The following is a 15,901-nucleotide window of genomic DNA, read 5'->3' as shown; positions in this document are numbered from 1 at the left end:
CTGTGTTGGCCAATCCTCATTTTCAATGTGGTGAACACTTGAGCCTTTTGTGTCATCTATTAAGAAATCAGTATGGCTTGTTAAACAAGTCAATGGACAATTAATAACAAAACACCATACCGCATGGATGCTTCTAATAATATTTAATAATCATAATAGTTATTATATTAATTATTGAGTTGTAGAGGAAATACATTGTGCTATTATGAGTGTGTACTGTGCTTAGTTACAAGAGCAAGATGAGCAGGCAAACTGCTCAAGCGTTTGGCTTACCTGTCACTGATGACTGCTTGACCAACACCTGACATTTCTTTGCAAGTGGAGCATCGTAGCCAAGCCATTTTAATTTAACCTTTATTTAACCTATATTTAACCTTTATTTAACCTTTATTTAACCTTTATTTAACTAGGCAAGTCAGTTAACTTCTTATGGCTGGGGGCAGTAGCTTGGATGAATAAGGTGCCCAGAGTAAACTGCCTGCTTCTCAGTCCCAGAAGCTAAGATATGCATATTATTAGTATATTTGGATAGAAAACACTCTGAAGTTTCTAAAACTGTTTGAATGATGTCTGTGAGTATAACATAACTCATATGGCAGGCAAAAACCTAAGAAGAAATCCAACCAGGAACTGGGAAATCTGAGGTTTGTAGTTTTTCAACTCATTCCCTATTGAAGATACAGTGGGATATTGGTCATATTGCACTTCCTGCGGCTTCCACTAGATGTCAACAGTCTTTAGAACCTTGTTTGATGCTTCTACTGTGAATTGGGGGTGAATGAGAGGGGAATGAGTCAGAGGTCTGGCAGAGAGCCACGAGCTGGACACGCTCGTTCACGTGAGAGCGAGCTCTGTTCCATTGCATTTCTACAGACAAAGGAATTCTCCGGTTGGAACATTATTGAAGAATTATGTTAAAAACATCCTAAAGATCGATTCTATACTTCGTTTGACATGTTTCTACGACCTGTAATATAACTTTTTGGACTTTTTGTCCGTACTTTCCGCTGGACTTGAATGCGCGTCTTGAGTTTGGATTTGTTTACCATGCGGTATGGTGCTAACAAAAGGAGGTATTTGGACATAAACTCCCCTCTGGGCGCAGGTATAGGGCACCCCTCAGCAGGAAAAATAGAACGAGACAATCATTTGTGCCAGGTGTGATATCCCTCTTAAATAGCTTGGGCAAATGTTCCCATTGACCTTTAAGGCCAGCAGGCTAGTCTTTGTTTTAAATGTTTTAAATGTTTTAAATGTTTTATTTTTTAAATTTCTTATTTCTTACTATAATTTTTTTTTTATTGGTGCGTGACTGTTATTGAAAGTTGTATTGTCAATCTTGTTTTGTATTTAACGCCACTTTAAATGTGTACATGACACTGCAACAAAATTTCCCCATGGGGACAATAAAGTAAGTAAGTAAGTAAGTAAGTAAAGGATGAACTTTATCGAACAAATCAAACATTTTTTTGTGGAACTGGGATTCCTGGGAGTGCATTCTGATGAAGATCATCAAAAGTAGGTGAATATTTATAATGCTATTTCTGACTTCTCTTGACTACACAACATGGCGGATATCTGTTTGGCTTGTTTTGGTCTCTGAGCGCCGTACTCAGATTATAGCATGGTTTGCTTTTCGATAAAGCTTTTTTGAAATCTGACACAGCGGTTGTATTAACCTGTCTAGGACTGGGGAACTCCGTTCCGCTAGCGGAACCCATCGCCAACAGGCAATGAAATTGCAGGGCGCCAAATACAAATCAACAGAAATCTCATAAATCAAATTTCTCAAACATACAAGTATTAGGCACCATTTTAAAGATACAATTCTCGTTAATCCAGCCACAGCGTCTGATTTCAAAAATGCTTTACAGCGAAAGCTCCACAAACCAGTTATGTTAGGTCACCACCAAGCCACAGAAAAACACAGCCATTTTTTCCGCCAAAGAGAGGAGTCACAAAAAGCACAAATAGAGATAAAATTAATCACTAACCTTTTATGATCTTCATCAGATGACACTCATTGGACTTCATGTTACACAATACATGTATGTTTTGTTCGATAAAGTGCATATTTATATAAAAAAATCTCATTTTACATTGGCGCGTTACGTTCAGTAGTTCTAAAACATGCGGTGATTGTGCAGAGAGCCACATGAATTCACAGAAATACTCATTATAAATGTTGATGAAAATTCAAGTGTTATGCATGGAACTTCGAGAGAGAGAGAGAGATATTTTGTGAGCGAGAGAATTCGACAGAGAGAGCGAGAGAATTCGACAGAGAGAGCGAGAGAATTCGACAGAGAGAGCGAGAGAATTCAACAGAGAGAGAGAATTCGAGCGAACAATCAAGATATAAAAAGAGTGAGAAAGAGAAAGAGAGAAAGGAGGCGAGCGATTGATTGAGATAGAAAGACAGAGAGGGAGTGGTTTGTCACTCAGCAGGCTGAATTAAAGAGGCTTGTTGTGGCTTTTAATATCCATTCATTGGGTGGACTGCTGACAGTGTGAGAGCGGCGCTCAGCTCAGCTTGCCCAGTCAGGCTAGGATTTATAACTGGCTCTAATGGGCATGCCCAGAACCAATGGACTGCAGTCAGCACATTACCTCTCTCTAGCACTCCCACCCACCACACACACAGAGGAACACACACACAGAGGAACACACACACAGAGGAACACACACAAAGAGGAACACACACACAGAGGAACACACACACAGGGAGGAACACACACACAGAGGAACACACACACAGAGGAACACACACACAGGGAGGAACACACACACAGGGAGGAACACACACACAGAGGAACACACACACACAGAGGAACACACACACACACACACACACAGAGGAACACACACACAGAGGAACACACACACAGAGGAACACACACACACGGAGGAACACACACACAGAGGAACACACACACAGAGGAACACACACACAGAGGAACACACACACAGAGGAACACACACACACAGAGGAAAACACACACAGAGGATCACACACACAGGGAGGAACACACACACACACACACACACACACAGGAGCTTACACAAGGTTTTACGTGAGGTTGCAGGCACACATGAACACACACTTTTGTTGCTCACATGGCTGTGAGGACATACACTTCTGCGCACACGCCCACGAACACACAAGCACACAAGCACACACACACACACACACACACACACACACACACACACACACACACACACACACACACACACACACACACACACACACACACACTGACCTGTCCAGCTGGGGGTATCCATGTACAGCTGACAGCTGACAGTGAGGGGACTGATGTGGTACCCTGAAGGAGAAACAAACATTACAACAACATTACAACAACATTACAACAACATTAGAACAACATTACAACAAACATTACAACAACATGAAAGGAAAAATTACTTTGAAACAATTTTGAGTACACAAAGTTATCCTCATCATCATCATGAATGCTTTGTTAATACTGATGGGCACAGTTTATATATCACGTGAAAACAGGGAAATAGCTAACTACAGCCTCTAGTAGATCATTAGAGTCTGAAATATGACTGGAACTATGTCCACTGTGAGATAAAACCTCTCTACTACACACAGCTGTATCCTCAAGCCAGAGTGAGGGAACTACAGGCACACAACCACAGGAGTCCAGAGCCCTACACTCTTTGAAAACAAGAACCTTCTACCTAGAACCTTCTATGAAGGGTTCTACCAAGAACCATTTTATTATCTAAAGATTCTTCCTATAACCGTTTGTCAGGTGTAAAGTAATTTATAAAAAATACTTTGAAGTGCTACTTAAGTATTTATTCATGGTATCTGTACTTTACTATTTCTAGTATTTATATTTATTTTACTTTTACTTCAGTACATTCCTAAAGAAAATAATATATGTTTTACTCAAAACATTTTCCCTGACACCCAAAAGTACTCGTTACATTTTGAATGCTTAGCAGGACAGAAACATGGTCTAATTCACACACTTATTACTGCACCTGTACATAGCCCATCAATAATTTAGCCCAAACAACTACCTCTTTCCCTACTGTATTTATTTATTTATTTATTTTGCTCCTTTGCACCCCATTATTTATATCTCTACTTTGCAAATTCTTCCACTGCAAATCTACCATTCCAGTTTGTTTTACTTGCTATATTGTATTTACTTTGCCACCATGGCCTTTTTTTTTGCCTTCACCTTCCTTATCTCACCTCATTTGCTCACATTGTATATAGACTTATTTTTCTACTGTATTATTGACTGTATGTTTGTTTTACTCCATGTGTAACTCTGTGTTGTTGTATGTGTCGAACTGCTTTGCTTTATCTTGGCCAGGTTGCAATTGTAAATGAGAACTTGTTCTCAACTAGCCTACCTGGTTAAATAAAGGTGAAATAAATACAAATAAGAAAATCAAGAGAACATCCCTGGTCATACCTGGCAGACTCACTAAACACACATGCTTTGTTTGTAAATGATGTCTGAGTGTTGGAGTGTGCCACTGGCTATTCACCACATTGTTAGGCTATAACTCGGCCCTCAAAGAAAGGTTTTATGATATATGTAATTATTGTCATGAATAATTACATTTTAAGGAAAATGGTGCCGTCTGGTTTGCTCAATATATTTTAGCAATTAGTATATTTTTAGCAATTACATTTACTTTCGATACGAAAGTATATTTTAAACCAAAAACTTTTTTAATTTCACTCAAGTAGGATTTTACTGGGTGACTTTCACTTTTACTTGAGTCATTTTTGATTAAGTTCTCTTTACTTTTACTCAAGTATGACAATTGGGTCCTTTTTCCACCACTGCCGTTTATGAAGGGTTCTACCAAAAACCCATTTTTCTTTGCAGGGTTCTGAACCCTCTATGAACGGGCAGATCCCACCAGCCTTATTAGTGTTTAAAATGTTACTATTTATGACAATAATTACATATATCCTAAGGCCTTTCTTTGAGGGCCAAATTATACCCTAACAATGTGGTGTTAGGAATGTCCTGGTTTAAAGTCCACATCAGGCCTACAAGTCACATTATGCCGGCTTGCAAAGTGATGTGTAAATCCTATTGGAATCCAGACAGAGTTAGGATATCCAAACATTAAAGGAAAACTTCACCCAAAAACTATCTTTTGGTAGTTGTTTCATTAGTCTATTGTTGACATAGTCCCAAAATGTTTTGCTTGTTAGCAATCAAGTTTTCAAGATATGTAACTTTTCAAATACAGAAAACATCCCCGTATGATTTCCGTATTTTGAACGAGGTAGGGTAGCAGCTACAAGGTGCACTGGTTTCTGTAAAGAACTGCAACACTGCTGGGTTTTTCACACGTGTTGATCAAAGTGGTTCTTGGTAGAACCCTATCACTCCGCAAAGAACCCTTTTGGAACCGTTTTTTGTAAGAGTGTTGAGAAGAGAGGGATGAGGAGGCAGAATAATAGAAGGAGGGAAAAGGGAGGATAAATGACAATCTAGCAAGTTTACTTTTGGAAGTGCTTTGCTACACACAAACCTCCCGTGTGTAATACCATATTAGCCGTAGTGGACCCTAGGGAAATCCTGTCTGAGTGACTAAACATTTCCCCGCCTGGCGCTGCACTATCCTAATGAGTGTAATGGCAGCACGTTGGACCCATTCAGATAAAACATGTGTAGAAGAGTGTTGGCCGGGGCCTTTTCTACTGACAAAGAGAGGAGCGGCGCATCACTGGATCTTTGAAATGGTTTACAGTAATCTGACGTATAGATACTGTATAATCGCTTCAGGAGAGAGTGAGAGGGACCTATCAGCGTTCAGAACCGTAGTGCCTGAACCCTTCTTCTGCAACTGGATCCTGGACTTCCTGACGGGCCACCCCCAGGTTGTAAGGGTAGGCAACAACACGTCCGCCACGCTGACCCTAGATACGGGAACCCCCCAGGGGTGTGTGCTTGCTCCCCTGCTGTACTCCCTGTTCACCTAACGACTGTGGGGCCGTGCACGACTACAACACCATCGTTAAGTTTGCAGACGACGGTGTTAGGCCTGATCGCTGATGACGATGATACAGTCTATAGGGAGGATGTCAGAGACCAGACAGTGTGATGCTAGGACAAGAACCTCTCCCTCAATGTCAGCAACACAAAGGAGCTGATCGTGGACTACAGGAAACGGAGGGCTGAGCACGCCCCCATTCACATCGACAGGGCTGTAGTGGAGGGGGTCGAGAGTTTCAATTTCCTTGGTATCCACATCACTAAGGATCTATCATGGTCCACACACCAAGACAGTCGTGAAGAGGGCATGACAATGTCTCTTCCCCCTCAGGAGAATGAAACGATTTGGCATGGGCCCTCAGCTCCTCAAAAAGGTCTACAGCTGCACCATTGAGAGCATCTTGACTGGCTGCATCACCGTTTGGTATGGTAACTGGTTGGCAATCAACCACAAGGCACCACAGAGGATAGTGCGTATGGCCCAGTACATCACTGGGGCCAAGCTCCCTGCCATCCAGTACCTCTATACCAGGCGGTGTCAGAGGAAGGCCCAGCCAGCCAACTCACAGACTGTTGTCTCTGCTACCACACAGCAGGCAGTACCAATACACCAAGTCTGGAACCAACAGGACCCTGAACAGCTTCATAAGACTGCTAAAGAGTAAGTTAAATACCCAGACTATCTGCATTGACCCCTTTTGCACAAACATTTTTTGACTCATTACAAATGAGGCTGCTACCTTTTGTTATCAATTCTATTCTGTTGCCAAGTAACTTTATCGTAGCTGTGTTGTGTGTAGTAGGTGTGTTGTGTGTAGTAGGTGTGTTGTGTATAGTAGGTGTGTTGTGTTGTGTGTAGTAGGTGTGTTGTGGTGTGTATAGTAGGTGTGTTGTGTGTAGTAGGTGTGTTGTGTTGTGTGTAGTAGGTGTGTTGTGTGTAGTAGGTGTGTTGTGTGTAGTAGGTGTGTTGTGTGTAGTAGGTGTGTTGTGTTGTGTATAGTAGGTGTGTTGTGTGTAGTAGGTGTGTTGTGTTGTGTATAGTAGGTGTGTTGTGTATAGTAGGTGTGTTGTGTTGTGTGTAGTAGGTGTGTTGTGTGTAGTAGGTGTGTTGTGTGTAGTAGGTGTGTTGTGTTGTGTATAGTAGGTGTGTTGTGTTGTGTATAGTAGGTGTGTTGTGTGTAGTAGGTGTGTTGTGTGTAGTAGGTGTGTTGTGTTGTGTATAGTAGGTGTGTTGTGTATAGTAGGTGTGTTGTGTGTAGTAGGTGTGTTGTGTGTAGTAGGTGTGTTGTGTTGTGTATAGTAGGTGTGTTGTGTGTAGTAGGTGTGTTGTGTTGTGTATAGTAGGTGTGTTGTGTGTAATAGGTGTGTTGTGTTGTGTATAGTAGGTGTGTTGTGTATAGTAGGTGTGGTGTGTGTAGTAGGTGTGTTGTGTGTAGTAGGTGTGTTGTGTATAGTAGGTGTGTTGTGTATAGTAGGTGTGTTGTGTTGTGTATAGTAGGTGTGTTGTGTTGTGTATAGTAGGTGTGTTGTGTATAGTAGGTGTGTTGTGTTGTGTATAGTAGGTGTGTTGTGTATAGTAGGTGTGTTGTGTTGTGTATAGTAGGTGTGTTGTGTATAGTAGGTGTGTTGTGTTGTGTATAGTAGGTGTGTTGTGTTGTGTATAGTAGGTGTGTTGTGTGTAGTAGGTGTGTTGTGTATAGTAGGTGTGTTGTGTATAGTAGGTGTGTTGTGTGTAGTAGGTGTGTTGTGTGTAGTAGGTGTGTTGTGTATAGTAGGTGTGTTGTGTATAGTAGGTGTGTTGTGTATAGTAGGTGTGTTGTGTATAGTAGGTGTGTTGTGTGTAGTAGGTGTGTTGTGTGTAATAGGTGTGTTGTGTATAGTAGGTGTGTTGTGTGTAGTAGGTGTGTTGTGTATAGTAGGTGTGTTGTGTGTAGTAGGTGTGTTGTGTTGTGTATAGTAGGTGTGTTGTGTATAGTAGGTGTGTTGTGTGTAGTAGATGTGTTGTGTATAGTAGGTGTGTTGTGTGTAGTAGGTGTGTTGTGTTGTGTATAGTAGGTGTGTTGTGTGTAGTAGGTGTGTTGTGTATAGTAGGTGTGTTGTGTTGTGTATAGTAGGTGTGTTGTGTGTAGTAGGTGTGTTGTGTTGTGTATAGTAGGTGTGTTGTGTGTAGTAGGTGTGTTGTGTATAGTAGGTGTGTTGTGTTGTGTATAGTAGGTGTGTTGTGTGTAGTAGGTGTGTTGTGTTGTGTATAGTAGGTGTGTTGTGTGTAGTAGGTGTGTTGTGTGTAGTAGGTGTGTTGTGTGTAGTAGGTGTGTTGTGTGTAGTAGGTGTGTTGTGTGTAGTAGGTGTGTTGTGTGTAGTAGGTGTGTTGTGTATAGTAGGTGTGTTGTGTGTAGTAGGTGTGTTGTGTATAGTAGGTGTGTTGTGTGTAGTAGGTGTGTTGTGTGTAGTAGGTGTGTTGTGTATAGTAGGTGTGTTGTGTGTAGTAGGTGTGTTGTGTTGTGTATAGTAGGTGTGTTGTGTGTAGTAGGTGTGTTGTGTATAGTAGGTGTGTTGTGTTGTGTATAGTAGGTGTGTTGTGTGTAGTAGGTGTGTTGTGTGTAGTAGGTGTGTTGTGTATAGTAGGTGTGTTGTGTATAGTAGGTGTGTTGTGTGTAGTAGGTGTGTTGTGTATAGTAGGTGTGTTGTGTGTAGTAGGTGTGTTGTGTGTAGTAGGTGTGTTGTGTGTAGTAGGTGTGTTGTGTATAGTAGGTGTGTTGTGTTGTGTATAGTAGGTGTGTTGTGTATAGTAGGTGTGTTGTGTGTAGTAGGTGTGTTGTGTGTAGTAGGTGTGTTGTGTTGTGTTTAGTAGGTGTGTTGTGTGTAGTAGGTGTGTTGTGTGTAGTAGGTGTGTTGTGTGTAGTAGGTGTGTTGTGTATAGTAGGTGTGTTGTGTGTAGTAGGTGTGTTGTGTGTAATAGGTGTGTTGTGTATAGTAGGTGTGTTGTGTTGTGTATAGTAGGTGTGTTGTGTGTAGTAGGTGTGTTGTGTGTAGTAGGTGTGTTGTGTTGTGTGTAGTAGGTGTGTTGTGTGTAGTAGGTGTGTTGTGTGTAGTAGGTGTGTTGTGTGTAGTAGGTGTGTTGTGTGTAGTAGGTGTGTTGTGTGTAGTAGGTGTGTTGTGTGTAGTAGGTGTGTTGTGTGTAGTAGGTGTGTTGTGTATAGTAGGTGTGTTGTGTGTAGTAGGTGTGTTGTGTGTAGTAGGTGTGTTGTGTATAGTAGGTGTGTTGTGTATAGTAGGTGTGTTGTGTGTAGTAGGTGTGTTGTGTTGTGTGTAGTAGGTGTGTTGTGTGTAGTAGGTGTGTTGTGTGTAGTAGGTGTGTTGTGTATAGTAGGTGTGTTGTGTATAGTAGGTGTGTTGTGTATAGTAGGTGTGTTGTGTTGTGTGTAGTAGGTGTGTTGTGTTGTGTATAGTAGGTGTGTTGTGTGTAGTAGGTGTGTTGTGTGTAGTAGGTGTGTTGTGTTGTGTGTAGTAGGTGTGTTGTGTGTAGTAGGTGTGTTGTGTTGTGTATAGTAGGTGTGTTGTGTGTAGTAGGTGTGTTGTGTGTAGTAGGTGTGTTGTGTATAGTAGGTGTGTTGTGTTGTGTGTAGTAGGTGTGTTGTGTTGTGTATAGTAGGTGTGTTGTGTGTAGTAGGTGTGTTGTGTGTAGCAGGTGTGTTGTGTTGTGTATAGTAGGTGTGTTGTGTGTAGTAGGTGTGTTGTGTATAGTAGGTGTGTTGTGTTGTGTATAGTAGGTGTGTTGTGTGTAGTAGGTGTGTTGTGTATAGTAGGTGTGTTGTGTTGTGTATAGTAGGTGTGTTGTGTTGTGTATAGTAGGTGTGTTGTGTATAGTAGGTGTGTTGTGTGTAGTAGGTGTGTTGTGTGTAGTAGGTGTGTTGTGTGTAGTAGGTGTGTTGTGTTGTGTATAGTAGGTGTGTTGTGTGTAGTAGGTGTGTTGTGTGTAGTAGGTGTGTTGTGTTGTGTGTAGTAGGTGTGTTGTGTAGTAGGTGTGTTGTGTGTAGTAGGTGTGTTGTGTGTAGTAGGTGTGTTGTGTGTAATAGGTGTGTTGTGTGTAGTAGGTGTGTTGTGTGTAGTAGGTGTGTTGTGTGTAGTAGGTGTGTTGTGTTGTGTATAGTAGGTGTGTTGTGTATAGTAGGTGTGTTGTGTTGTGTGTAGTAGGTGTGTTGTGTGTAGTAGGTGTGTTGTGTGTAGTAGGTGTGTTGTGTGTAGTAGGTGTGTTGTGTGTAGTAGGTGTGTTGTGTTGTGTGTAGTAGGTGTGTTGTGTGTAGTAGGTGTGTTGTGTTGTGTATAGTAGGTGTGTTGTGTATAGTAGGTGTGTTGTGTGTAGTAGGTGTGTTGTGTATAGTAGGTGTGTTGTGTGTAGTAGGTGTGTTGTGTATAGTAGGTGTGTTGTGTTGTGTATAGTAGGTGTGTTGTGTATAGTAGGTGTGTTGTGTGTAGTAGGTGTGTTGTGTGTAGTAGGTGTGTTGTGTGTAATAGGTGTGTTGTGTGTAGTAGGTGTGGTGTGTGTAGTAGGTGTGTTGTGTGTAGTAGGTGTGTTGTGTGTAGTAGGTGTGTTGTGTATAGTAGGTGTGTTGTGTATATTAGGTGTGTTGTGTGTAGTAGGTGTGTTGTGTGTAGTAGGTGTGTTGTGTGTAGTAGGTGTGTTGTGTATAGTAGGTGTGTTGTGTGTAGTAGGTGTGTTGTGTGTAGTAGGTGTGTTGTGTGTAGTAGGTGTGTTGTGTGTAATAGGTGTGTTGTGTGTAGTAGGTGTGTTGTGTGTAGTAGGTGTGTTGTGTTGTGTGTAGTAGGTGTTGTGTGTAGTAGGTGTGTTGTGTTGTGTGTAGTAGGTGTTGTGTGTAGTAGGTGTGTTGTGTGTAGTAGGTGTGTTGTGTGTAGTAGGTGTGTTGTGTTGTGTGTAGTAGGTGTTGTGTGTAGTAGGTGTGTTGTGTTGTGTGTAGTAGGTGTTGTGTGTAGTAGGTGTGTTGTGTGTAGTAGGTGTGTTGTGTTGTGTATAGTAGGTGTGTTGTGTGTAGTAGGTGTGTTGTGTGTAGCAGGTGTGTTGTGTTGTGTATAGTAGGTGTGTTGTGTTGTGTATAGTAGGTGTGTTGTGTGTAGTAGGTGTGTTGTGTGTAGTAGGTGTGTTGTGTTGTGTGTAGTAGGTGTGTTGTGTGTAGTAGGTGTGTTGTGTGTAGTAGGTGTGTTGTGTGTAGTAGGTGTGTTGTGTGTAATAGGTGTGTTGTGGTGTGTATAGTAGGTGTGTTGTGTGTAGTAGGTGTGTTGTGTTGTGTATAGTAGGTGTGTTGTGTATAGTAGGTGTGTTGTGTGTAGTAGGTGTGTTGTGTTGTGTATAGTAGGTGTGTTGTGTGTAGTAGGTGTGTTGTGTATAGTAGGTGTGTTGTGTATAGTAGGTGTGTTGTGTTGTGTATAGTAGGTGTGTTGTGTTGTGTATAGTAGGTGTGTTGTGTATAGTAGGTGTGTTGTGTGTAGTAGGTGTGTTGTGTGTAGTAGGTGTGTTGTGTGTAATAGGTGTGTTGTGTGTAGTAGGTGTGGTGTGTGTAGTAGGTGTGTTGTGTGTAGTAGGTGTGTTGTGTATAGTAGGTGTGTTGTGTATATTAGGTGTGTTGTGTGTAGTAGGTGTGTTGTGTATATTAGGTGTGTTGTGTGTAGTAGGTGTGTTGTGTGTAGTAGGTGTGGTGTGTGTAGTAGGTGTGTTGTGTGTAGTAGGTGTGTTGTGTATAGTAGGTGTGTTGTGTGTAGTAGGTGTGTTGTGTGTAGTAGGTGTGTTGTGTGTAGTAGGTGTGTTGTGTGTAGTAGGTGTGTTGTGTGTAATAGGTGTGTTGTGTGTAGTAGGTGTGTTGTGTGTAGTAGGTGTGTTGTGTTGTGTGTAGTAGGTGTTGTGTGTAGTAGGTGTGTTGTGTTGTGTGTAGTAGGTGTTGTGTGTAGTAGGTGTGTTGTGTGTAGTAGGTGTGTTGTGTGTAGTAGGTGTGTTGTGTTGTGTGTAGTAGGTGTTGTGTGTAGTAGGTGTGTTGTGTATCGTAGCTGTGTATAGTAGGTGTATTTTCTATCCTACAATATCTAAAGTTGGCATTGACCCAATATGTGGCTGCGTTGCATGTGTTGACCTAATACATGTCTGTAATTTACCCAGAGCGACTTAAAGGAACAATTATGGTTACTGAAGAGCACATTGACAAATCTTCACCAAGTCAGCACCGGGAAGCGAACCAGCAACCCTCCGGTTACTGGCCCAATCCACTTCGCCGCTAGGCTACCTGCCACCCCTGATACTTCCAAGAGGGCATTGAGCCAGACTGTTTACTGAAGAGACTTAATTGATGTTCAGACCTCAGGACCCCTGTCTCTCACTACCTGACTACGAACTCACCCCAGCCCTCACTCCAGCACTCAACCCTGCCCTCACCCCAGCCCTCAACCTTCACACCAGCCTTCACACCAGCCCTCACCCCTGTCCTCACACCAGCCCTTACCCCTTCCCTCACACCAGCCCTCACCCCAGGCCTCACCCCAGCCCTCAGCCTTCACACCAGCCCTCACCCCTGCCCTCACCCCAGCCCTCAGCCTTCACACCAGCCTTCACACCAGCCCTCACCCCTGTCCTCACACCAGCCCTTACCCCTTCCCTCACACCAGCCCTCACCCCTTCCCTCACACCAGCCCTCACCCCAGGCCTCACCCCAGCCCTCAGCCTTCACACCAGCCCTCACCCCTGCCCTCACCCCAGCCCTCAGACTTCACACCAGCCCTCACCCCTGCCCTCACCCCAGCCCTCACCCCAGCCCTCACCCCTGCCCTCACCCCAGCCCCCAGCCTTCACACCAGCCATCACCCCTGCCCTCACCCCTGCCCTCACCTCACCCCTTACCCCAGCCCTCACCCCTTACCCCAGCCCTCACCCCTTACCCCAGCCCTCACCCCAGCCATCACCCCTTACCCCAGCCCACCTCTATTAACATGGACAATATAATATAATAAAAATGAATATAAAATAATAGCATTGAACAGAGTATGCCATAATTTAGTTTCAGCATATCCAGTTTTCGTAATAAAACAGATGTTTGCATTTGCTGTCAATATTCCCCATATTTCACATTCATATCACCAGCAGTTTCAAATCATACAATATACTTTTCTGACATACAAAATTAGATATACTGTATATTTCGCTCCATCTCATCACTCACGCACACGCACACGCACACGCACACGCACACGCACACGCACACAGACACACACACAGACACACACACACACACACACAGACACACACACACACACACACACACACACACACACACACACACACACACACACACACACACATACAGAAACAGACACACACAGTCTCACACACACAGACACACACACACACACACACACAGACACACACAGACACACACACACACACACACACACACACACAGAAACAAACACACATGCACACACACACACACACTTCCCCATCCAATAGACAGATAATGGAGGGTTATTGAATGGTTGTGTGGAGGCTGAAGGAGGGTTGATGAATGGTTGTGTGGAGGTTGAAGGAAGGTTCATGAATGGTTGTGTGGAGGTTGAAGGAAGGTTAATGGAGGGTTAATTAATGGTTGATCAGGCTAGCCGATGGCATCAATGATGGAAGTGATGGAATATGGAAGTTGAAGCTCCACGGAAAAATTGCTACAACATAACTACCTTAAGTGTGTGTGTGTGCGTGTGTGTGTGTGTGTTTGTGTGTATGTGTTTGTGTGTGTGTGTATGTGTGTGTGTCTGTTTATCTAATCCCCTGACCCCTAACCTATTGGCCCGGCGGGTGACTGGGAGTGATTCCATTAATGTTCCAGTAATTCAACACACGCTTAATCATGTCAAGTTTAATAACTCCAATTAAATTATAACAGCCTCTCGTGTACCATCATACCATCACAGCACCGAGAGATAACAGGGAGAGAGAGAGGGAGAGAGAGGGAGAGAGAGATGGAGAGGGAGAGAGAGATGGAGAGGGAGAGAGAGTGAGAGAGATAGGAGAGAGAGGGAGAGGAAAAGGAGAGAGAGAGAGAGGAAAAGGAGAGAGAGAGAGAGAGGAAAAGGAGAGGAAAAGGAGAGAGAGAGAGAGAGAGAGAGAGAGAGAGAGAGAGAGAGAAGGGTAGATAGAGGGATGGAGAGAGAGCTTAGACATGAGAAGAGGCACAATGAATGCACAAAGGGGAAGAGGGGGATGAGAGAGCCTCCTGCCGCGACCAGATGTAGAGGAGATTCTCTCGTGGTAATGTGTAATGGATGGACACATGTAACATACGGTGCCTTCGGAAAGTATTCAGACCTCTGTACTTTTTTGTTTTTACGTTTCAGCCTTATTCTAAAATGGATTAAATAGATTTTTTCTCATCATAACCATTAATGGCAAAGCAAAAACAGGTTTAAGAAATTTTTGCTAATGTATATTAAAAAAAAAAGAAATATCACATGTACATAAGTATTCAGACTTGACTTAGTACTTTGTTGAAGCACCTTTGGCAGCGATTACAGCATCGAGTCTTCTTGGGTATGATGCTACAAGATTGGCACACCTGTATTTGGGGAGTTTCTCCCATTCTTCTCTGCAGATCCTCTCAAGCTCTGTCAGCTTGGATGGGGAGCGTCGCTGCACAGATATTTTCAAATCATAATCAAATCAAATTTTATTAGTCACATGAGCCAAATACAACAGTGAAATGTTTACTTACAAGTCATTAACCAACAATGCAGTTAAACAAATACAAATAAGAATAAGAAATACAATTCAACAAGTAGTTAAAGAGCAGCAGTAAAATAACAATAGCGAGACTTACAGAGTCAATCTGCGGGGGCACCGTTTAGTCGATGTAATTGCGGTAATATGTACATCTAGGTAGAGTTATTAAAGTGACTATGCATAGATAATAACAGAGTAGCATCAGCGTATGGGGGGAGGGGGCAATGCAAATAGTCTGTGTAGCCATTTGATTAGATATTCAGGAGTCTTTTGGCTTGAGGGGTAGAAGCTGTTTAGAAGCTTCTTAGACCTAGACTTGGCGGTCCGGTACTGCTTGCCGTGTGGTAGCAGAGAGAACAGTCTATAACTAGGGTGGCTGGAGTCTTTGACAATGTTTATGGCCTTCCTCTGATACCACCTGGTATAGAGGTCCTGGATGGCAGGAAGCTTGGCCCCAGTGATGTACTGGGCCGTACGCACTAACCTCTGTAGTGCCTTGCGGTTGGAGACCGAGCACTTGCCATACCAGGCAGTGATGCAATCAGTCAGGATGCTCTCGATGGTTCAGCTGTAGAACTTTTTGAGGATCTGAGGACCCATGCCAAATATTTTCAGTCTCCTGAGGGGGAATAGGTTTTGTCGTGCCCTCTTCACAATTGTCTTGGTGTGCTTGGACCATGTTAGTTTGTTGGTGATGTGGAAACCAAGGAACTTGAAGCTCTCAACCTGCTCCACCACAGCCAAGTCCTCCTTTCCCTCTAGTCCACAGTAATTTCCTTTGACTTGAACACATTGAGGGAGAGATTGTTGTCCTGGCACCACACGGCCAGGTCTCTGACCTCCTCTTTACAGGCTGTCTCGTTGTTGTCGGTGATCAGGCCTACCACTGTTGTGTCATCTGCAAACTTAACGATGGTGTTGGAGTCGTGCCTTGCCGTGCAGTCATGAGTGAACAGGGAGTACAGGAAAGGACTGAGCACGCATCACTGAGGGGCCCCCCGTGTTGAGGATCAGCCTGGCAGATGTGTTGTTATCTACACTTTCCACCTGCGGGCGGCCCGTCAGGAAGTCCAGGTCCAGTTGCAGAGGGAGGTGTTTAGTCTCAGGGTCCTTAGCTTATTGATGA

At 43.2% G+C, this 15,901-nt stretch overlaps 1 protein-coding gene across 1 annotated transcript; it reads left to right on the top strand.

Annotated features, from left to right (window-relative positions):
* Positions 1-12,358: 12,358 nt before the first annotated feature.
* On the top strand, positions 12,359-12,994 carry LOC120029339 (vegetative cell wall protein gp1-like). The gene has a single exon (XM_038974573.1). The coding sequence runs from the start codon at positions 12,359-12,361 to the stop codon at positions 12,992-12,994; it is 636 nt and encodes a 211-aa protein (XP_038830501.1).
* The last annotated feature ends 2,907 nt before the right edge of the window (positions 12,995-15,901 follow it).

Source organism: Salvelinus namaycush, chromosome 35, assembly GCF_016432855.1.
Source record: "Salvelinus namaycush isolate Seneca chromosome 35, SaNama_1.0, whole genome shotgun sequence".
Taxonomy (NCBI): Eukaryota; Metazoa; Chordata; class Actinopteri; order Salmoniformes; family Salmonidae; genus Salvelinus; species Salvelinus namaycush.
Note: the sequence above shows the minus strand (reverse complement) of the source record. Positions and strands in the feature narration are given on the sequence as shown.

Bases quoted from the DNA above. Each gene is read 5' to 3' on its own strand.
- LOC120029339 (XM_038974573.1), top strand. From the start codon at position 12,359: ATGTTCAGACCTCAGGACCCCTGTCTCTCACTACCTGACTACGAACTC.